This window comes from Apis cerana, linkage group LG1, assembly GCF_029169275.1.
Source record: "Apis cerana isolate GH-2021 linkage group LG1, AcerK_1.0, whole genome shotgun sequence".
Lineage (NCBI taxonomy): Eukaryota > Metazoa > Arthropoda > Insecta > Hymenoptera > Apidae > Apis > Apis cerana.
Genome location: NC_083852.1, coordinates 6,268,985 through 6,292,845, shown reverse-complemented (window position 1 = coordinate 6,292,845; position 23,861 = coordinate 6,268,985). Strand labels below are relative to the sequence as shown.

At 29.9% G+C, this 23,861-nt stretch overlaps 1 protein-coding gene and 1 long non-coding RNA gene across 10 annotated transcripts in view; one reads left to right on the top strand and one right to left on the bottom strand.

Moving 5' to 3' along the window:
• Positions 1–23,861, bottom strand: part of LOC107994867 (potassium voltage-gated channel subfamily KQT member 1) — a 61,814-nt gene that overhangs the window by 21,305 nt on the left and 16,648 nt on the right. For all 9 annotated transcript variants that reach the window (XM_062080668.1, XM_062080635.1, XM_062080666.1 and 6 more), the window contains exons 3-8: positions 11,370–11,460; positions 7,465–7,591; positions 6,256–6,431; positions 5,832–5,972; positions 3,483–3,593; positions 2,731–2,937 (exon numbers count right to left, since the gene is read on the bottom strand). In XM_062080668.1, coding sequence (XP_061936652.1) covers positions 2,731–2,937; positions 3,483–3,593; positions 5,832–5,972; positions 6,256–6,431; positions 7,465–7,591; positions 11,370–11,460 — 853 coding nt within the window. The remainder of the gene's footprint in view (positions 1–2,730; positions 2,938–3,482; positions 3,594–5,831; positions 5,973–6,255; positions 6,432–7,464; positions 7,592–11,369; positions 11,461–23,861) is intronic.
• Positions 21,087–22,878, top strand: LOC114577137 (uncharacterized). The gene is made up of 3 exons (XR_003696951.2): positions 21,087–21,726; positions 21,817–22,598; positions 22,664–22,878. It is a non-coding gene; the product is annotated as an uncharacterized LOC114577137 (long non-coding RNA).

The following is a 23,861-nucleotide window of genomic DNA, read 5'->3' as shown; positions in this document are numbered from 1 at the left end:
TTCTGCGAAAGAGTGTTCAATATCGTGGAAAAATAAAAATGATTAATCGACACCTTTAACTTTCATAAATTTCTGATGAAACGTCATACGATACACTATGAAAGAGAAAAGTTTGAAATAAATTCAACTAAGCATTCACTCGAATATATTTGATATTGAAAAATTTGCAAGATTTTCATTCGCAGTGTAATCGAACGAGAGAATTTTTTTGCGATAGAAAAAGTAGAATTTTTTTGAACGAAAAAGAAAAAATATTTAATTTTCGATTGAAAGCAATTTTTTTTTCCCCTATAAAAAAATTTGGATTAATTTGTTTATTCTTAAGAAAAGGAACGCTATAACTTTGCATTTTAAAATTACAAAGCCATATTTCAGAATTTCAAAATAATTCGAAAAATCCATAATATATTTTTATGATCTCCCAAAAAAATATTTCTCAATTATTAATTCCAAATTGATTAAAAATTTGTTACAAAATTTTCACAAAATTCCAGATAGAATAATAAAAATAAATATTTTGCAAGATTGTAAATAAAAAAAATTGAGAAAAAATTCTCTCATTAATTTATTAAATTATCGTACCAACCATTCGAAAAGTTGATTTTCCACGTGGAAACGATTTTTTTTCTCTTAACTCCTTAATCAAAACACCATCCCTAATTCGATTACAGAGCAAATTGCATCGCGGTTCGAAAATTTGTCGAAACGCAAACGAAACGTTAGTTAAAAGACAAACGATCCTCGATGTTGGAAATCAATAATGGAAATCTAAAAAACTGCAACTGAGGAACTGAGAAAACGAATAGAAAAGCGAAGAAGAAAAAAAAATACGTTAATAATACAAAAAGCTTCCAAGCATAATTCGAAACTGCATCAACACGAATAATCACTAGCAATACTCAAGTTTTAATTATATTTCGGATATTAGAGCGGCACATTGAAAACACAGAACAGAATTCACATTCTCTGCTTACAATCAATGTTTTCCAACCTTTTTTATCAGCTTTTTGTCATTATCTCTCACAACGATTAACAAACTTTAAACGAAAGCAAGTTAAATATTTTAATTAAACATCTTATTATATATACTCAAGATATATCGAGATATATTTGAAACTGCGCGCGCCCTCTACGAACGAAGTTGGAAAAATTGAGGTTAGGTTAATTGAGAACCGAGTCTTATCTTTTGCAACAAACGTGTCGCGAAAAAAATTTTCAAGCTTCTACTTTTCTCGTATTTCGAGGAGTGAAATAATACTGTATTTGAAGAGAGAGCAGTGTAATTTTAAATATTTTTAATTTCTTTAATTTAAAACGCCCCATGTTGGAAAACACTGGCTTACATCCATCCACTGCCAAATTATTTGTCTGCATCAACGAGGGATAGATCGAAGTCCTGTGACTGGTAATGATATACAGGATTTCGTACGAACTTTTTCTTTTAATAATTCTTGATTTTTAAATGTATATAAATTTGTTCGGATTTTCTCGATTTCTATCGACAAGTCTAGCTTCGCTTGAAATAATATATCTGCTAAATTCAAATTCAAAGAACTTCGATACAAGCAGATTCGTCTTTAAAATGGCGTCGTGAATAGTTTTTGCTTTTGAATGCTATTATATCATTATTGTCCCAAAAATATGGTAACTGGAAATTTCTTAGATAATTTCAAGGAAAATATCATGGAAAATTTAAAGATACATTTGATACAGGAAATTTAATAGAGATTGCATTTAGAATGAAATAATTAATAAAATTTCCAACACCATTTTAAAAGCATCTTTTATGTACTGACTCGAACAATCTCGGTAATTTATAATCCCCTAAGGAGTAAACTGAGATGGAAAAAAGTTTAAATAGTTAGTTTTATACGGAGAAACGAATTAAAATTATTAAGTAAATTTTGAAATTTAATCCAATCTACCGAGATCAAACGAGATAAATTTTCACGTACGACAGAAAAATAACAAATGAACTTTCTATTCCGAGATACGTTCAAAACACAAAGATTGGAATTAATTCGATGATTTTCATATTGTTGAAACAGATTAGTATAAATGTTACTGTAAAATTGTTGATTTTTGAGAATCAGAAATTGAAAATTTAAAAAAATATAAATAACTATTTTTAAGATAATAATATAATTCAAAAATCAAAATCCAATTCAAACCTGATTTAAACCAAATACTTAATATCCCTGTTCTAAATTTTCACCTTCTAATTTTGATCCAAACCAAATTGAAAAACCTTTTAAACACAGATATGTTCATAAATTAAACCAAGTGAATTTAACTTAAAGACTTTACCTCCCAAATTCTCTCACACCTTAAGCACCAAAAAATCATCAAGACACCCTTTCTTCTACAACCTCACCCTATCCTATTTAAACCAAGAATTAATTCCACAAGAAAAAGAAACAAATATCCAAAGTTAACAAAGTTTACAGTAACATCCACCATGATAATCTGTTCAACAAAAAAAAAACACCAAACAATCCTCCAATCTATATACATATCCCCTATATAAACGTTCCATCGTCAAGAAAAACGAGAACGAATCCGACGCAAAGAATATATATATATATATTATCGAAAATGATCGATTTTGATTCGAGGAACACCGTAAAAAAAAAGCAACTAGAAACAACAACAACCAACGGCTATAGTAGCTACTGCCACTGAACTCGGGCGGATAGAGGGAAAGAAACATTTAGGCGAGAAAAACCTTACCTTTCCCAATGGCGTGGAGGGTTGCCCGGTCGGTGCCGGATCCTTGATGTAAATGTTCCACGTGGCAACGCTGTTGATGGCTTTGTCAGCGGCGTAACACCTCCACAGGCACTGTATCAACATTGCCGCGGCAGGTATCTGTCTATTGAAGTGTTTCTGCCGTTGCTTTTGCTGCACCTTCAACGCGAAACCGGAGCCCAATATTCCCTGGAAATTCGTCGATATTTTGTGTAATAATGTTAGACAGATAAATGTGAGAAATTTTCTATTTGTTTCGTGTAAAATAAGGAGAATGAAAAATTTTTTATTTGTAATTATAAATGAAATATGCGGGTACACGTGACTATTGCACGTGTGGATTATTTTATATTGATATTAGTGGATATATATAGATATAATGAAAAAGAAAATGTTTTAAATAAAGGCTCTCTTTATCCTCCTCATTCTTATATTAAATTTATGTTGGACAAATATCCGGTATTTGTTCAAATATTTTTATGTTTGCTGTACAAAATATCTTTGAAGCGTATTATATATACAAATATTTAAATGTATATACAACAAATAAATACGGTATATGTTGCACATCAAATATTTGTACGTTCGTCCAGATGAAATTCCAAATTATTCATGCTTCGTATTTAATATTACGAAATTTTTGAATTCGTTTATTCTTTTCATTGGAAAACAAATACAAAATTTTTTAAATTTCTAATATTTGATAAAAATATATATATATATATAAAACTTACGGCTGGAAGTGCGAAAAAGGATATAGCGAATACGCTGAAACACGAGGCGACTATTTTTCCCATCCACGTTTGTGGGACGGTATCACCGTATCCGATTGTGGTTACGGTAATCTGAAAGAAAGAAAAAAATTTTTCTCTCATTAGATCGCATTAGAACAACTTTCTAGATCTTCGAAATTTCTCCTAAAAAATCTAAAAAAAAAAAAAAATTAATAACAATATAACTGTACAAAAATAAAATATCTGCATTCTAAAAATAGCATCCTAAAATCGTAAAATCGCATGTACGTGAAAAACCAATATCACGCTACCAATCAGAAACCTCACCGCTTCAACGCAACCCCGTCCTATTCACAAACATGTAACCACGAATAGAGAGAAAGAGAGAGAGAGAGAGAGAGAGGAGGGAAGAAGAGAAAAATAAACGAAATAAAAAAAAAATAATTTCTCGTCAAATTCGAGGTCACAGTAACCACCGCCATCGTCCGACGAATATTTTATTAAAACCTCTTTCCTGTCGAGCGTCCCGGTAATTAACGCCAAATTGAAAAACAACCTAATTAAAATTTCAATTCCCCGTCGCGTCTGTCTCGCCCCGGATAGGGTTAGAGCGCAGGAACGATTCCAAGAGGGAAGCCAATCCCCTCCTCCTCCTCCTCCGCCCCCCTCCCCTCACGGAAAATCGGATGGAAATCGGTTGAACGCGGGCAATCCGCGAGGCGGCGTTAATCAAGCCCGCATTTAAATCTCTCGGCCCTGACTCCCCCCTCCCCCATCGATCCCTTGGCGCTCGTTCGACAACGAGCTAGCTATAAATACAGATATATATTTTCCAAGCGATTAGCGACCGCCGTTTGACAAACAACGCTCGTAGGGATTCGATTCGATTCGTTTCGTTTCCAGATAGGGAGAAAATCGCTCCGCCCCCGAATTAATTATTGGCGTTAATAGAAATTGTATCAATGGACAGGCTTATTAAACCGGTGGGTGAATGGGATTGGATAGATACGTATGCGTGGCTGGTTTGGTTTGATCGTTTGGAGGATTGATTGCTTCGAGTGGTTTCTTTGCTTCTTTTATTCGTTCAATCTTTTGGAGAATTTTTTTTTTTTTTTGGAGAATCTCGAATGACGAAAAAAAAAAAAAATAAATGAAACACGGTTTTGATACAATCGATTAACAAAGAGATTAAAAATAGATACTTTGTTGTGACTCTCTTTCGAAAAAGTGTGTATTTGTTTGAAAGTGTTGTATTTGATGTTGAAAAAAAAAATTGTTCGATCGAATTTTAAAAGATTATTCTACTTTAAAGGGTGATCAAATATCTTTTGGATCGTGAATTTAAGCGTTTGTGATATGCGTTAATACGTCCTTTTATTTTTTTTTTTTTCCTCTACAATAAAAATGTTTATTAATTACAAATGAAACCGTGATAATAATTTTTTTCCTTTATTAAAATTTGTTCGTAATAAAAACTTGAATGTAATAAAAACGACAGAGAAATATATTTATGAATTAAAACGAAAGTCTGTGAATGTTTGCCTGACCAATCAGTGGAAATATTTCAAAGCAAATATTTAAAAGTAATTCGAAATATTCGAATCGGGAAACTTATCGAAAGAAATATCTTTGAATTTAAATATAAAATTTCAAATGTCACGTGAAAATATTTTTGTTGAGAGGATAATTTTGTTTTTTTCTAAATTTTTGTTTAATTTTGTAACGTTTATTTAAAACGAAAAGTTTCGTTTAATAATTACGAATCGATCATTATTAAACTGGCGAGATTAGAATTGTAAAATCGATCGACAATCACGATGATTGAAAAAAAAAAAAATGCTTCGAAATTCATTTTATTCAATGGAACGTTTATATTTCTTCTCATTTAACTGTATCATCCGGGCAATCGAACTCCGATGTTACCTATCGATTCTACATTAATGTACCAGTTACTCCAAATAATTGGCTTCCAATTATTTCATCAATTGATTTAACAGTTAAATTTTTATTTTAACTTTAAATTAATCGTAAATACTTTAAACAAATATCCGAATGAAATACCAATTAAGTTGCACAATTATAAATTGGAAAAAGAAAAAAATAAATTCCATAATTTTAACGTCATCAAAAATCAAAATTTTGAGATAGATACATTGATGTAATGCGAAACATAGATTGATGGATATCGAATTATATAAAAATACATTCAAAGAATGAATTTATAGATTTATATTTTTCTAATTATGCTAATAAAAATTTCAATTCACAAACATTCGCAATTTAACGAATAATAAAGAAAACGAATAAACGTGCATTAAAAAATATAATAAAAAACGAATTTTCACTCACCACGCCCCACCAAAGTGCATCGGCATAGCTGGAAAAATCTGTTTTTCCATCGGGACCTATTACATCTTTTTCGGCAAGATACACAAAGTAGCTGCTGAAAATGAGACCTAGGAACCCGATGTACAATGTCGTAATCAGCTCCTGTAAAATATCGAAAATATTCTTATTTATAAAAATTGAAAATAAAAAAAATATCGAAATTATTGTAAAATAGAATATACATATATTCTATTTTAAATCTGATAGAAAATTAATAATAGTAATAACAAATTAATAATATGTTATAACCTATAAATAATATAACTTATACGATATATATTTATGCATATAACCTAATCTATACATGTATAATACTTTATATATATAGATTATGAATAAATAGATTATTTAAATCTTTAGGTTAATAAAGTTAATAATAAAATACCTGACGATGGATGAAAACAACAGAGCCGAGAAGTCGCCACGTGCCACCTTGTCGATCGACATGAAGCATTCGTAATATTTGCAAAAATCTTATGCCTCTTATTGCAGAAGTGGCAAACACTTGACCGTTGCTTCCTACAGACAGCACCACCATCGAGGCGACCACCACGATTAAATCTAAACAAAGATAAAAAGAAAAAACAAATGAAAGCAATATACTTATCTTTTTCTTTTCTGTAATAATTCGTATTTATCTTCAAATGTATAAAAGAACGAAAGAAATATATATCAATAATCTTTTTTTTAAACAGGAAGATACGTAAAGTGTAAAAAAAGAATTCACGTATAACGGATATTAATTGTAACGCTTAGGGAAGCGTTCAGACGACGACTGAGCGTACGATTTAGAATTACGTCTCGATTTTGTTTACATACTCGGTCGGTCTATTATCGACGACTTCTTCGAATCGAAACAGTAGGCGAAACATAAAAATAAATAATAGTATTCGCACGATAGCTACGTTACAATTTGTTTTCGTTACAATTAGTCCTTCGTAGTAGACTGAAAAAGAGTATTACGATATTAAACATTGTCTCGGATGTAAATACATTTAAAAATAAAATTATTCTCACGAATATTTTTTGCAAGTGCATCTTACATTGTAAATATTTATCTCGTATTGTAAATAATTCTCTGAAGATAAATGGTATCCATTAACAAAGAATAATTTTTAAGACTAACTTGCGAAAGTTTTACTTTTTTCATCTGTAAATTACAATTCACATATATAAATAGAAAAAAACGATTTAATAAATATCGCGTACATATGAAAGAGACTTATAGACTACATTTCCATTTCGCATATTTTTACTCAGTCTATCGTCAACGCAATTTTTTTTTTCGAAATATAGAAATAAATTATAAGAATTCACAAAATTCATATTAATCGTATTAATCTCAAAAAATTCATATAAATTTTCGCTCGATATTAATCGGAATATATAAATGAAATAAGTCACAGCCTTTGCTAAGACATTAACGAGACGAATAAAGACAAACAATTTTGACACCGGAGGGAAATTTTGCCTTTCAAAGAGGTAATTCTAATTTCGCCTATGACAATCGGAGGACGCGGATATTGGATTAACCCTCGGGCACGGAGCTAATTGAACTGGGATCAGGTGTGCATTAGTGGAACGCACTACTCACCTATGATACAAATCGGTTTCCGTATGAAGCGGAGCCTGCCGCAACAGCCCATATACTTCGATCTGCAACCCGCGCTCCATAATCTCACCAAGTATTCCACACCGAAGAATACCACCAGGCATATTTCCTGTGAACGAAAAAAATAAAAATGTACGAAAATATATATTTTTTTTTTATATCTCATTCTTTCTTTCTCTAAATATTATATATATTTTTCTCGGCCATGTTATTTTTAATTAAATATATATGATAATTGAATATTAATAAAATTATTCAAAAGATCCCAATGTTTTGTGTTATAAAACAATCAAATCCAATTTTATCAAATAAACAAGAGAAATTATTCTTATGTAATATTATAGTGTAAATTTTATAATAAATAAATTTACAAATAAAATTACATAATTAATCATTTTTACGTAATAATATATTTTCTATCACTATTTTTACTTCAGCTGTATAAAAATTCGTAATTCTTTGAAAATAAATAATGGATAACGATGAATAGTGAGTAATATTTTTCTTTTTCTTTTTTCTCTTTTTTTGTCTAATTTAAAAGGCATAATTTTAAATGGTCTGAAAAGAGTTTAAATTAAGCTATTAATTATTACATGAATAATTAGCAATATCTCTTTCTAATCATAAAAGACGTATCTAGCTTAAATAATTTTTCTGAAAAATGAATAAAGAATATTATGGAATAATCGCATGTTCATTTCGTATCCATATTCCGTACATTCTGTCAATTGAAGTTCCATTCACGATTTTTCCCCTCCCTTTTCATGCAATATGAACGGCGCTTTATTCTCCACGTTACCGTAAAAACCTCTTTTTTAACAGGAGTTTGAATAGTCCATTGGGTTCAAAGGGTTAACCTTTTCGAAGAATATCTAACTCCGCATTTCATACGGATCCAAAGTTATAATACGTGACTTTTTTTTTTCATGGATATTCATCTTTATCGCAATAAATAATCCGTTTTTAAGTTATATTTTAAAAATTTTTTGAATTTCCTTTTTATTCTTTTTTTTTATTATAAATGATTTATCTTTTCGCGAAAATTTTGATCAAATTTTATAATCGTAAAAATATTAATTCAAGTTGTTAATTTTATTTAACAATATTTAATTACTTGCATTTTGTTTCAAACCCTCTGTTTTATTGCATTCTGCGTGATAAAATATGAAATATGCGTTAAAATTTGCTTCTCCATGCATTTTTACCGTGCATTTCGTCCGAGTGATAAAGTTTAAAGACAATATTCCACGATTTAAATAAATTTCACATTTATTCCCATTACTGTAAATCTACAAAATGGACATGGAAAAAAGAAACAAAACATCAAAAATATAATCATAATATTTAGGAGGAATAAAAAAATAAGCCCTTTTTAAAAATTTAATTTTGCTTAAAAAAAAAATCTTCAATCTACCTGTAACGAAGTTTCGTTCAGAATACAGTTAAATGTTCAATTATTATCCAAATAAAATTAATATCAGAAGAAATATATAATAATATATTCATTTATATTGTTTACGTAAAATACGCGATAAATACGTATTCACATAAAAGTGAAATTACACGTTTAAATTTAAACTTGAATAATTCTCAACTTCACAATCGGAAAATACGATCGATGCAAATATTGTAACCGTGTATAAAAATTCGATCCAAAGTATATTTAATCGAACGATCAATTGCGATTACGTTAAAAAAAAAAAGCGAATGTACAGGTAAATGAGCCAGAAAAATGTGAAATAAATTGCCTCGACCGACCGATAATCATAATAACGGCGAGAAAGGCATTTTCCTGATGACTTTCTGGGGTAGCGCAGTCATTAGTTCCCTGTTCTTAAAATAAATGTGCAACGAGCTCCAACGTTATATAGAGATGCTATATCGATTGTTACGACCTTTATTGCAATGCCACGACGCCCTGTAAAAATGGGGACATCGATGACAGAATCGCGATGTTCTCTCGTTTCGTGAAAATTTCACATTTCTTTTTTTTCTTTTCCCCATCCTTATTATATATAAGCGACTCGTTGATATTCGAGATGTACAATAATAACACATCTGAAATAGAGTTAAAATAGTGTTAAAGACAATTTCTGATTCATTTTTTGAGAACAGAAATATTATTATCACAAAAATGTATGGCTTACACATAAATCTCTTTAATTGTTTGAAAAATTAGTTGAAGATTTTTAGAATTTGTTTAGATAAAAATGAAATATAAGATAATTTGTATTTAAATATTAAATTTGGAATTTTAAAATTAAATTAAATTATCGTAAGAAATTTATTCGCAAAAATTATTTCGCAATAAACGTTATTCGATCTTGTTTGAATCTAATCAATTAATACATATAAAAATACAATCCATCTATAATAAAAGCAATAGCAATACAAATAGTATATTTTTTATGGTCATTGTATGTAAAAAAAAAAAAAAAAAAAAAAAAAAAAAACTGATTATCAAAAAAAATTCCAAACTCGCGTCTATTTTTATCGTGTCAACGCGGAAGAGAACAGGAAGCCAGGGAATAGCTTGTCATTAGGGATAACTTGTCAAGTCTCTAGCTTTTTACGATGTATACCTTAGACACATAAACAAGATCTATAGTTTTGCAATACCTTTGGACAGGTATCTACACAGAAAGACCCCTTACTTAGAGGTCGAAAAGGGGCTGACAATCCCTTCGGGCGATCCTTCCACCGCCCTTATTCCGTGATATTTGCATAATGACTTATGGATGAAACGTGACCACGTTTTCGTAGGATCGCGACACGCACCGAAAACTTGCCGGAATTTCAATTACAGTGGAAAGATTTCAGTGGAAATTGCGTTACGATCGTATTTTATTCAAGGCGAATGAATTTTGGTATGTTGAGTATTTTAATTGTTGGAAAATCGTTTTAATTTTCGATGATATAAGATTTTCTTGAAATTAGATGAATACGAAAATAAAAATCACGAGTAAGTTTTATTTATAGTTATAGGAATCGAACGGTATTAATTAATAAAACTAATGTCGTTACATATGACCTTTTACCATCTGTAGATAATTTCATCTCGATAAAATAATTCAGGATGATACAATTATTATGGTAAATATAATTACGATCAAATGATATATTTTAATTACGCGTATCACGCGTAAATCGTTATTCATTTTATTTGAGAAATATCAATTATTATTTTATTTCCCTTCCAAATTTTCTACGCGTAAAACCAGAATATTTAAAACGATACACAGAGCGATAAGTTTCGCGTATAACCAATCAAAACGACGCGACGCGACACAGAATATAGATAGAGTGAAAGGAAGTGGCTAAATGGCCTTGAGCTACCGTTCTCTACGACGAAACTATAGGCAAGAGGCTTACGGAGATAAAAGAATAGCACACAGTTTACTCGAGAAGTTCGTAAAAGACCGATGGAACACTTCGCTTGGAGGATACATCGGATAAAGGAGATCGTTCCTTGTGATTTTGCGAGTGGCTCTTGTTCGAATGCCTTTATGGCTCAAGATTTTCCCTCCTCGAAAGTCGTCGAACTTTGAACCAAGTTTCCGCTTATAATCCCGCTATAATTAATTAAATCCGGTTATCTCGAACAAGCTACGCTCGAATTACTCGCGAAACGATGCTTTGTTTGCGCGGTGTGTTTAGGCGCGTGTGATTTCGCATGATTTCGAGGAAGTTTGACAGGCAAACAATAACGAGGGCATGTCAACTTTCATTTCCACGAATCCCTTGATGTTGAAGGGATCACTGTTGAAGAGGAAGTACAATTCGTGTATATTTATTACTTCACCAAAATTATAAAAACTTTTTCGTATTGTTTTTACGTTACAACTGTCACGTTATTGATTAAAAATAATCGATGAAGGAGCACTTACCATCCAAAAGAGGGTCTCGTTTGCGAAATTACTGTATTGCTCTATGGTCGACAAAACGCTAAATATGAGGCACACCAATACCACCATGAACCTGAAAGAAAGTAATTTCGTATTATTTTCGTAATAAACAGAAAAATGGAAACTTTGTATATTTTCACACATATTGTAGAATTTATAGAAATTTCAATCAAAATTATTCTATCAATTCAAGTCGAAGCAACACGTGTCGAAGCTAATTAATTTATTCGTTGTGAATAGGAAAATAATAATTCGGTATAAACTTTTTCCAATAATTATTCAGCATATTTGCTTCCACTTGTTCGTTCGACTCGATAGTGGTTCATACCCAACGCTACCGTCGCTGCGCTCTGTGATTGACAAAGCGTGTTTCTTTAATAACTCGTTAACAATGTCGAAACGAAAATGTTTCCAAAAAAAAAAAAAGTTGCTCGAAATTATATTTCAGAAATCACTACTAGTTAAACCGTATCGATCGATTCTCGTATGAAATAAAAATCAAACGAATATGACGAGAATGCTGAGGATTCGCTTTATTTTGCAGTCATTGGAAATTCATGAGACGCCAAACGCCAAATTAATTAATCGTCGCGACGTTAATTATCAAGGAATAACAGCTTAGGGTCATGGGGAAAAAGGATTTATTTATAAGCGATTTATTTATAAGCCAATTCATATGCATTATCGATTCTAACCGTTTTATCATCGAGACATTTAGATAGTCCCGCCGAACTGGGACGTCCGCTATATCTCCATACAAGTTTTGCAATTCATGCGGTGGAAAGGCGCTTATAACGGCGCGTTTATTTTTAGCCATTAGCTCGTTATATACGATTAAGAAAATCACTTTTAATTACATTTGAATCAATTGAAAAATGAAATTGAATTTCAGAATTTGTTGGGTCATAAAATGTAATTATTATATTAATTGAAATTAACACAAGTTTTTTCGAATATGCCATGATACGTGATAAATCATTAGGATAATAATATATGATATTATGAGATGATTACGTTGAAGAGAAGCTTGGTACGCATAGATACCATACGCAGAATTTCCCTTTCGAGTAAAATCGAAGCAATGGGATATCGGCCTCCTATGATCATGAAACAACACCTCTTTGTCGAGGCCGTACCTCAAATTCCATATTAGATTTCCACGAAACCAGTATTGGATTACTGGGCTATCAAACGAGACGATTCAGATCTTTCTTAGAGTAATGATCACAAGAGACTTGGGTTTTCATTTCGAAATTATGATACAATGAAAATTACCGCATCACGCATTTTTGAATAATTTGTAATCTATTCAGAAATTATCTATCTCGAGAAAATCCACTATTTCTTTCGTATTTCATCATTTTGAATATCGCAAAAGTCATTTCCATCTTGTATCAATGTATCTTACTTTGTAATCGCGTAATTAATCGTGTCACAAAGTTGTTTTAATACATATACTCTGTAATGCATCTCAAGATAACTGCACTCTCGAAATAACTTCTCTGCTCCAAATTATGGCAATTAACGCGACGATAATCCTCCCAACTCAAGATATCATCTACTTCCATACAATTATCACGATAAAAAATTAAAAATTAACGCAGTATCTGTTGAGAAAGTCGCAAATTTATAAAATTTTTATCTTTGGTATAATATTTATAGATCCATTTATCTAGAATCCATTTATAAATTTTTATACCATTAAAATTATTCAGTTATAGTATATAAAAAAAATATAAAAAAATATATATATATATATATACGTCATTAAGACACATTCAAAAAATAGAGAAAATCGTATCAATGGTGTTCGTTTTTTGTTTTATCCCGATATTTCAATCGGTTACCAAGATATAAGAATTCAAAGTGTCCATAATACTTGACACAATGCTTAAGATATGAATAGATCCGCAACTTAGTGATCTATATTTTTTCCTGGAAATGTATATTTCTTCCACTTGTCTGAAGCTTGGAACAGGTTAGTGAAGCCAGAACTCCGCGGATTAAAAAATTACCATTCTCTTTACACGATGATATCTTAAGAACCAAAAATTGTATTGAAATAAATCGAAAAACGTTTTAAAGAGTAAAATTTCACGCTTCTGATGATCGCTCATTCGTTCATTAGAAACAACTAAGTTCGGAGTTATAGCGATTCAAAGTTTTTCTAATTTTAATACGCTCAGCTACGTAGCTATTTGTTGACGTCCAATCTATAAACGTTGCAAATAAAAATTAACGATCGTCTTGCTTTTGCCGTTAAGCATTTCTTGTGAAGTATATTTTTCCCTTCAGAGAATTCTAAATAATATCGAGATATATTCAAGTAAAAGAATATGAAATATTGTAACGATCATTATGATGAATAGTATTACTTATGACCCACGCTCCTCACGGAATAATTGAATTCACACACAAATTTGAAAGAAACAATAAGGTACCGTAATTACAATGTAGTGATCAATTATTCGGTAAATTATAGCTGTTTATGGTCACGAATGCACACATTATTAAATCGATCGACGAAAGTCGAACTGTTGTTTCGCGTGTTTAGACATTTTCTTCATGGTTACAAAAATGCTTTACTTGATAATAAATTTATCATTTTGAAGTAAAAGTAATTTAAAAAAGAATTAATAATTCTTTAAAGAATTTCAAATATTATTAAATAAACTTCAACTTACTACACTAAAATATTATATATATTAAAAAAGTATAAATTATATTACGAAAAGAATTTTTGTATTTTTTCTAAAAAAAGAAAAGAAAAGAAAAGAAAGTTGAGGGAATTGCCTCGAGATATAGCAATATAGGGCACTGTTACTCTACTCTAGTAAAATAAGTTACTTAAAATGCATGGGACTCGAAAAAGTCGGGTAAAAATAAAATTTACAGAGAGGAAACACGATAAACTAAGAGATATAACTAGGAAGACGGAACTGTAACTTGAATGAATCCTTTTCGAATTTTCAAGTACGGTAGGCTACTGACTCAGAGACAAGGACGATCTCATAGAAGATTTACTGCATGAGAAATGAAGCATGCTCTTCTCCATGATATCAAGACTATACGATCTGTACTAAACTGATCCACAGTCGAGAAACTACGAATTTCACGATTCTGACTCCCGAGAGATCTGAAATTTAATTATTTAGTCACGATGGTCAAAATACGACTATTATGCGACTCTCCAAGATTCTTATCGCAACCTACACTTACATTTATATATATATATACATAAAATTTATTATTTTTTCTTTTCATAAAAATTTAATTTAAAGACAAAATAAACGAAGAAATACATTTACGTAAGGAATAAAAATATTCATTTTTTATAACAGACCTATTTTCTAAAAGAATAAATAACCTCGTTTCGAGATTGCAACTCTTATCAATGTTTTTGAAATATTATAAAAGATATATCAAGATTTGATGTACGTAATATTCTTCATATATTTTGAAGGAAAGAAAATATTAAAATTTTTAATATCTTCATCGTTACTTACGCAAACTGTTACATGAATGATTTAATAAATAATTTCGAAATCAATCGGGCAGCGAAATAAATATCAAATACTCAAAAGAAAAGAGCCGATTGAAAAAAATTAAAAAGTCGATTTTTATTTGAAATTAATTTTTAGAATTAACTTAAAATTAAACTTACAAATATGCAAAAAAAAAAAATAATACTGTATCTCGATAATACCAACGAAAATTCTCTCGCTACTTTCACTGTCACGCGAGCGATGAAAATTTGCAAATCGTCTCAAACAAATTTTTCCATCGATTATACACAGGTCGCGGTGAACTCGAAAGCAATTTAATTTATGCCCGTGGTCCGCATCAGCACGCGAAGACGATCCACGAGCCGATGCGGAATAACAAACGAAGCAACGCGATAGAATATGCACGAGCACGATATGTAGGGCGATATTTAACAGTTGGAAATGCAGATGCCTCGAGATTTCACCACTTCCTCGGTATATTCGATTCGATTCGAAGTCAATCTCGTGCACCGCACGAGACCTATCGTGACACCTGTGCATTGATTCTATTTAATTAACTCATATCAAAAAAAAAAAAAAAATTGTGAGGATAATTTCAAACAGTTGAAATTTTGATTCCGCGTTTCTAGATTTTTTTTTTCTCCTTAAAACAAATTTTTAAAGATACTGTTAAAAATTATTTCCAAACAACTTAAAAAAAATGGAAGAAATAAATATATTTATTTAATTATTCGATATTCAAAAATCTATTTTCTGATCTTGTAAACAATGTCAATACTATTTTCTAAATGCAAAGAATTAATAATTAATAATGCACCGTGAGGATAAAATAGGAACGGCAGTGATACAAACTGAAACGTGGCCGACAGCATCTCCTCCGATCAGATATCACGGGGTATTAACGCGGTGGATCGAGAGGAATCGTGGTAATCAGCGTGGACTCGGCCGGTTGTGCAAGTAATTTATTAGCGAGCGATAGATCGTTAAGTAACGACGAGCGTTAACGAAGTCTCCACGTGTTCCACGCTTTAAGATGGCGTGTCGACCGACTATAATTCCGGGCTGCACACCTCCCTCGACTGCCACCGTTGCCTCACGGGTCACCTTCATCGACCTACTATGATAATTGTCCCTTGTTCGACCCTTTTCGCCCTTTTTACGGTGTTGGGCAAAACCTTTGGCCGTTTCGTGTCGATAAGTTTGTGTTCATTTTTCGTTATCGTTTGCTTTTCCTCTTTTCATCTTTTTTTCTTTTATTTTTCCTTCTTTTTTTTTTTTAGATCTCCTTAAATTCGTTTTAAACAAGATATATTATCCTCGATAGAGATGGGCGAAATTTTAACGGTCGAAGTTCAGATATAAAGTTACTTCTACAAGTTACTTCAATAATTTATTATTCAATGAATCGAATAACCGCGGATAACTGAAGCCGTTCTATGAAGAGGTATAAGATAATGGCTATAAGTTTTATTCAAATATTTTAAATAAAGTTATTTAAAGAAATTTTATTCGAAATTTTAATTAATTATTTTGGCCCTAACTGTGATAAGTCTGTAGTAGATAATATATGTGTTTTATTTCAAAAGTGACACAGCTCAAAAAAAATATGTATTTTTCTTCTTTAACGAAGAATGGAAAATTGTTTGCGAGTTTTTAAATGAATTATTGAAGAATAGGTGGAAGATAGAAATTAACGAATAAGAGGTTAAGAATAGAATAGGAAAGAAAGGTAATAGAAAAGAACCAATAGCGCCATCTATCGAAAATTATTGAAAGTAATTGAAAGCCGTTATAATTTCAAATCTAACTTCAATTAATCGATCGCTTATTTTAAAACGATCCTTAAAAATCTAATTTGGTGATAATTCAGCAATTTTTAATTATAACAGATATTTAAAACGGAAGAGAATGTATCATGAAACGATATATTTGGATATTATAAAAACTAAACGAGAAAATAAACGATAATAAATCCTCTTTGGAAAATCAGAAAAGTGTCGCTTATAATACATTCGTTGTATACCACTTGACAAAATCGTTCGACCAACAAGGGATAAATTCTCGAGCACCTATCGACCGTCCTCCACGATGAAGAGTCTATCGATGTCGAGAGCACACTAATCGTATAGACTATCCTAGCGATAAAATATAATTAAACACATAAGATAAACTATAATTTTCTTGCACGTAATGCAAATGCTGCAACATATTGTGCTACATCTTGTTAATTATTTCCTCTTTAATTTTGTTAAATATTTTCATCATTTTGTTAAAAATTTTAAATAAATTTATTTAAATAGAGAAGAGAAACATACAAAGATGATGTTTATTCACGCGCATTTGTCGACGAATCATTTTCACAAATCGAAAGAAAAATAAGATCGTGTAGGCGTAACTCGATTATTACGAGGCGCCGCTGACATTCGTTTATGATCGAGCATGTGGTAGTTTAATGTCAGGCGGAAACGATCGGTAAAATAATACACAAACGTTCACCGCAATTTCACCGAAAATGAATTTTCCACGCCGTGCATTTTACTCTCGATCGATTTGTTTGTATCGCTCGTTATTAAGCTTGAATCGGCTGAATCAGATTTTTCTCTTTTTTTTTTTTTTAATCCTTTCCATGCTATAATTGTATAAAACACTTGCGAGCAATATTGTTTCGATAATCAGATCGCGATTTGCAGAACGTGAGAAAAATAGGATTCATTCGCGATGTGCACTTTATGTGAGAGAGATAAGAGAATTTTTTTGTGTATTATTCCATTCTAATAATTAATTTTAGTAATTTGAAAATTTTCTCTTATTTTTTTTTTTTTTTTTTGAATATGTGAATTGAGTTTTTTTCTTAATTGTAATTTGAAATTTGATTTTAATTTGTAGAAAGATTTCTTAGAATTAATAATGCTAGCAATTAATATTCGAGTACCCATTAATAATGTTTCATTAATGCATATAATTGTACGAAATTTATATTTTAATAAATATTTAAAAATGTGCCATTTAGTATCTCTGAAATAATATCTCTGAAGAATTTTTTTTATTATAGACAAGTATCTCGTTTAAATAAACATCAATTATGTATAATGCAAAACAAACATTGAATTATCATCAACTTATGAATAAATATAGACAATTGAAATCTGAATTATATATCAGCACGCAAAGTGAATATACACATAAAGTTTATAAATTTATAAACGTATCACATTGTAATTTCAAACAAGCTATCCTACTACTCTGAAATTAATGACAATCTGTTTAATAGATCATAAGCATATTGAATTATTTTAAATAAAAATGTGAACTCAGGTAAAATTTTAGATATCACTATAATTAATGGAAAAATTCTTAACTACTTCAATTTTATTACAATGAATAATTTCCTTTTTAAATTAAAAAACTTTTTTATATAAATAAAATTGAAACTAAATTATTGGTATTTTTTAAAAAAAATAAGTTAATTTTTTTTATAGAGAATAAAAGAAGCTGCATCAATTACTGAGTTAATAATTATATGATTCCATTAAAAGAATATATATCCCAGCTATGACCTATTAAAAATATTCTATATTATTATACGATGTGCTTTTAACAATACTTGCATAGATAAAGTTACTATGTGTGAGTTTTTTATGCTTTAAAATATTCATAGCATGAAAATGATTCCATATTATCCCTTTTATTACATCTTCCTTTACCTTTAGGTCTATTTTATTCTTCCTAATTTTTTTCAATATTTCAGATTTTTAAAAATTTTGAAAAAATTGAGGAAATCACTAATCTCTCTACTTCAATTAACCAATAGTTTTTCAAATTGATTTTAAAAAAAAAATCTTTTCGATAACAATTAGAATACTAAAAATAAAAATCATTCAAAACTATATGAAACTAAAAATAAAATGAACGATTAATTTCTCTTTCTTTAACAAGATCAAAAAAAATTCAAGATTCAAATATTCTATTTTAATAAATATATAAATTTTTTACAATTCATTTTTTTTACATAAAATTATTCGAGGACCAAAGATTTTCACAATTCAAATACAATTAAAAAATATGAAATTTTAGTAAAAATAAATCAGATAAACCGTAAAAAATATTGACAAAAGTTCACGAGAAAGTTGTCGCATAATTTGCTTAGATAAATTCTCGAAAGCATCTTCGAATTCGAAATATAGTTTACGAAATCAATATTCGTAAATATATATGTACATTTTTATGTTGAGTGAGCACAACCGACCATTAAAAAATTTAACGATACACATATATGGAATGAAGAAATGCGAAAAATTCGTGGCACGCCTAACTCGGAAAGATTACGCGTATGTATCGTTGAGAATGATTTCTTCTCTAAAAATAACAAGCGACACGCAAATAGCCGGCATATGCATTGCATCTAATAATGCTGCTATTTATGCAGTCAGAGAAGTAGGCCGAAGCATTAGTAGCAGTTAATGTAACATTTCTTCGAGTAAAATGCTACTATAGATACTAATAAGATTTTATGAGAAAATTTCATGAAAAAATATTAATGTTCAAAAAATAGATTAAAAATATAATGTATTCTTTTCATTTTAGAAAGATTTTTTTTAGAAATTTAAAAATAATCACTAAAAATGAAGAAATGAATAAATCGAAAAGAATATGAAAAACTTACGCAAATTATTTTCGATAAAAAGTCATCGTCTTGTTGAGAAATCTTTCATGTAGATGATAGTCGATTATATTAAACACACAATATAGCTATTTCCTTTGTTAAGAAACGAGCTAAGAAACGATAAATATTCGTCTTCAATTTTATATCAATTATAAAAAAATGTACACTTTTCCATTTAAGTCACTGAACACTTATCAATATTTTTCAAAATACGAACAAATTATATATAACGTTATAAATGAGATATTGATACTGATTAAGCATTATAAAAATGTATACGACGTTTTATAAAATTACATCAATTCATTAAACATCAAGCAACAACAATAATGACTATTGAAAAGATATCTAAATAGATTGATTTACTGTTTAATTCATTTCACTATTATATCGAGATACAAAAAATATATATTAGAATAATAATCACTACGCAATTTTAATCTACTACAAGTTAAAAAAGAATAGAATTCGGAAAACAAAGCGATATACTGCGCACAAGTAACGTTACATTGTTTATTCGAAAAGGTTATGAAAAGAAACAATAAAAGAAAGGCGGGAAGTGCCATCTATTGACAACGTAATTAATAGAAGTCCCTATGACGTATCATCGTATAAGGTTGCTGATTGGCTGATTAAATATCTTCTAAAATATTTTCATTTTTCTAAATTTTATAAAATTATATAATTTTCTGATTAGAAAAAGTTATTATTTATAATATTAAAAAAAATTCACAATTTTATATTAATCATTAATACATTGATAAGCTTATATTTATAAACTATGTTATGAGTATGATACGTGCATAGTGAAATGAATGACATGTATTCGTATTCGAATCGGATAAAACTACACTAATGTTTTAGTTACATTCAAAAGGTGAGCTTTCATATATTCGTTACTTTTATTTCAAAAAAAATTTACAATATTCCTAAAATTCATTTCATAAATTTATAGATGAAATTGTAAGTTTATCAATTTCTCTTGAAAAAAAATTTCACAAAGTGAATTAGCGATAGAGTCAAATTAGTCTTATAACCTCTTAATAAATACTCAATCTTTACATAATTTAGAAGATAGAGAATATTTCATATAGTATAGAATTATGCAGCATTCCTTACATATACTGTGACTAATAAATTATTCAACTCGGACGAAACATTCCATAGATAGGAAATAATTTATCATTGAAATAATCTTGCAATTTATCCACGGAAGTATTGCAAATTCATTAAGCTCATATCCTTTTCTCCATTTTGAATTATTATCAAATAATCTAAATCGGTACTAATACAACACAATAATAGCGATAATTTGAATATCAATCTATGCAATAGAAAATCATTACATTCACTCTCGTGATCTAATTTAAATTCCTTGAAATATTCTGAACTGAAAAATTTCTCATATAAAATGACACGCGATCTGAGATCACTATCACTTCGAGTGCAATATTTATTCCTATTTTGCATACTGTCCAAGATATCAATTGACCGAGCAGGTATAGTTAAACTATTACTTTGGATTTTTATCAGGTAATATAGCGTGAAGTAGACCGACTTTTCTTTTTTTCAAGTATGTCAACAATATTTTGCTGAACTAAAATTCAAATTATTAATGAATTATAAAGAAAGCTGATTTTATTGTTGATAATTTCTAGGTTAAAAAAAAAATGTCTAAAGAAGGATATACCAGGAAACCAGATAAATTATGCAGTTCAAACATGTTCGAAGTTGACGAAAAAGAGATCTACGTATTCGGAAATGAATGGCGCGTTCGAATTGTGAGTGTAACTGCGTCGAGGACAAAATGAAAGATGCTTCCGTGATAATTTCCGATCGTGACGTTTCGCATCGTCAAAACTGCGATAGTGTACTTTATTATCGTGGAATCAACACGGGTCACTCGGTTGAAAATTCTCCAACATATGTGTCCAGAGAAAAAAGAGATAAGCGAATATAGCAATGGAAATTCGAACAAGAGACGAATCAGTATCATAAAACGTTGCAGAATTTTGACTTTAATACATCGAATAAAAAATTCTACTTTACATATAGAGGAATTTCTATGAGAATAGCAGTTGATCATTCCTGATTTAGGCAATAAATATATTTAAACATTCCTATGATAACTGATAGTTCAAGAATCCAACATGATCATCAGTCATTTAAGGTATCGTACAAATTTAAATATGTAATCTCTATTAAAAATCGTTTTAAAAACAAAATAGCAAATTAATCGCTTACGACTCAATTTCCAAAGGTCCAAACTCGCTGTCTGGAACAAGTATGACTAATAATGATTAGTAAAACCGGAACTTGAAGTAACGAGAAAAACAGAACGCATAACGCAGCCTCATTAAAAGTATCAAGTAGAAACTATTCTCTGCAACAGGAAATTAACGAGGAAGGATAAGAACAATCGTTTTGCTGTCATATAGTAGACGATAAAAAAGGGAAGAAGGTGAAGATAAAAAGAGGAGCATAAACGTCGCATTCATGCGATCGATAGGCTTCGATGCCACGTTCCATTCTGCATGTACTTTGTTTTCGTAATGAATTATTTAAAGGGTTGCGGTACTTCGCGGCAACTTTGAAAAAGGAAGGACACGCCTGCCCAAAGAGAGAGAGAGAGAGAGAGAGAGAGAGAGAGAGAGAGAACGATTGAAAAAAGTGGGAGAAAAAAAGAAAGAATAATGGAAAACGACGAAAATTCTGAATAATACATGAGAAACCGAGAGTATTTTGATACTTATGCAGGTGGTGGGATCGTGGGCGGATCAAAGATGGATTTTTGCAATACGAACGAAGAAGCAAACGGAAATAAAACAGTACGGTCAGGAACGATATACACGTTTTAAGAGGAGGTGGAAACATGTATACTTTCGAACAGTGCCTTCCTTTTAGTCGAAGGTTTTACGATGACGTTTATTCGTGGCGCTCGTCTCGCGAAACGCGCACCATCGGGGGTAAAAATAACCTCGTAAGACGTGAAACCTTGGTGATAACATTTTTACGATTTTCACAATTTCCGAGTTGGGAAAGGTGAGTAGATATTTATTTTTTTTGTTAACATGTAACTGTATTTCATTTTATCTTTTTTTTTTTAGAAATGGCGTCCAGCGTGACCAAGGGGCAAATGGGATATCTATATCCCTGCTCGTGATATTTTATGCAATCATACAAATGCATGCATGACCAGGAGTACTATTTCGAAATTTCAATTTCGAAACAAATTTCAAAGAATATTTAAATATATTATATAGTATTTTGAAATATTCGTTATATTCAATATTAGAATAAAAGTTAAAAATTAAAGATAAAAAAATTGTGATAAATCATAATACTAATTGTAGCAAGAAATTTATATCCATTAGAAGATAGTTTAGTAAATATTTACTTAGAATAGAAATTTTTTATGAGTCCTGTATTTTTTATGAATCTTTCTCGATTGAGATTCATAGGACTAAGTTAAACTTTATTCGAGCAATAGTTCGTAAAGTTTAAAGCTTAGTTTACTGACGTTGAGCCAAAGTAGACAATTAATCAAAGTATATATTTAATAATTTCAAACTCTTATATATTAGCCTTTTATAAAAGTTGCATAATGACGTTGGAAGTTATGTAATCACATTTACCAATAAGTTTCAAGACTACATATTACTATTAATTACTTTGTCCAAAGTAATTGTTACTTTCTATCGTATTATAATAAAATAATAATTAATTATAATTTCTTCCCTTATAAACAAACAAAAATATAGAATTTTGTTAAAACGAAAATAGTGAGATTGCTCTATCTTCGTTGCACCATCCTATTTTTGTCACGTTTTATTTTTACCGCAAACTTAAATTACTTATAACTTAATAAATAAGCTTCTATCGATATTTTTGTATTTCTCTGGCCTCTAGAATCCTCTAAATCTGTTCCACGAATATATTAACATTCTATATATATGATACAAAAGAATTTCGATTCACTTGTTGAATCAAACCATTTCTATTTCGAATAACAGACGTCGCTTCCAATACAGAGAAATATTTGTCTTCGGGGACAGGATAGAGGATTGGGTACAGAAAATAGGAAATGATCCTCGAGAGGATGAATAGGATTATTGATTGAAATATGTAAAAGCGTACGAATAATATTTAAATATTGATTGTATAATATGAATAATTTTTTATATATAAACTATAATTCAACATTTTGACCTGCATTTTGATAAAATGAAAAATTTTTACATACTATTTTCTCAACAAATTGTAGGAATTTAAATTGAATAAAATATTTATAAATAAATGAAATTT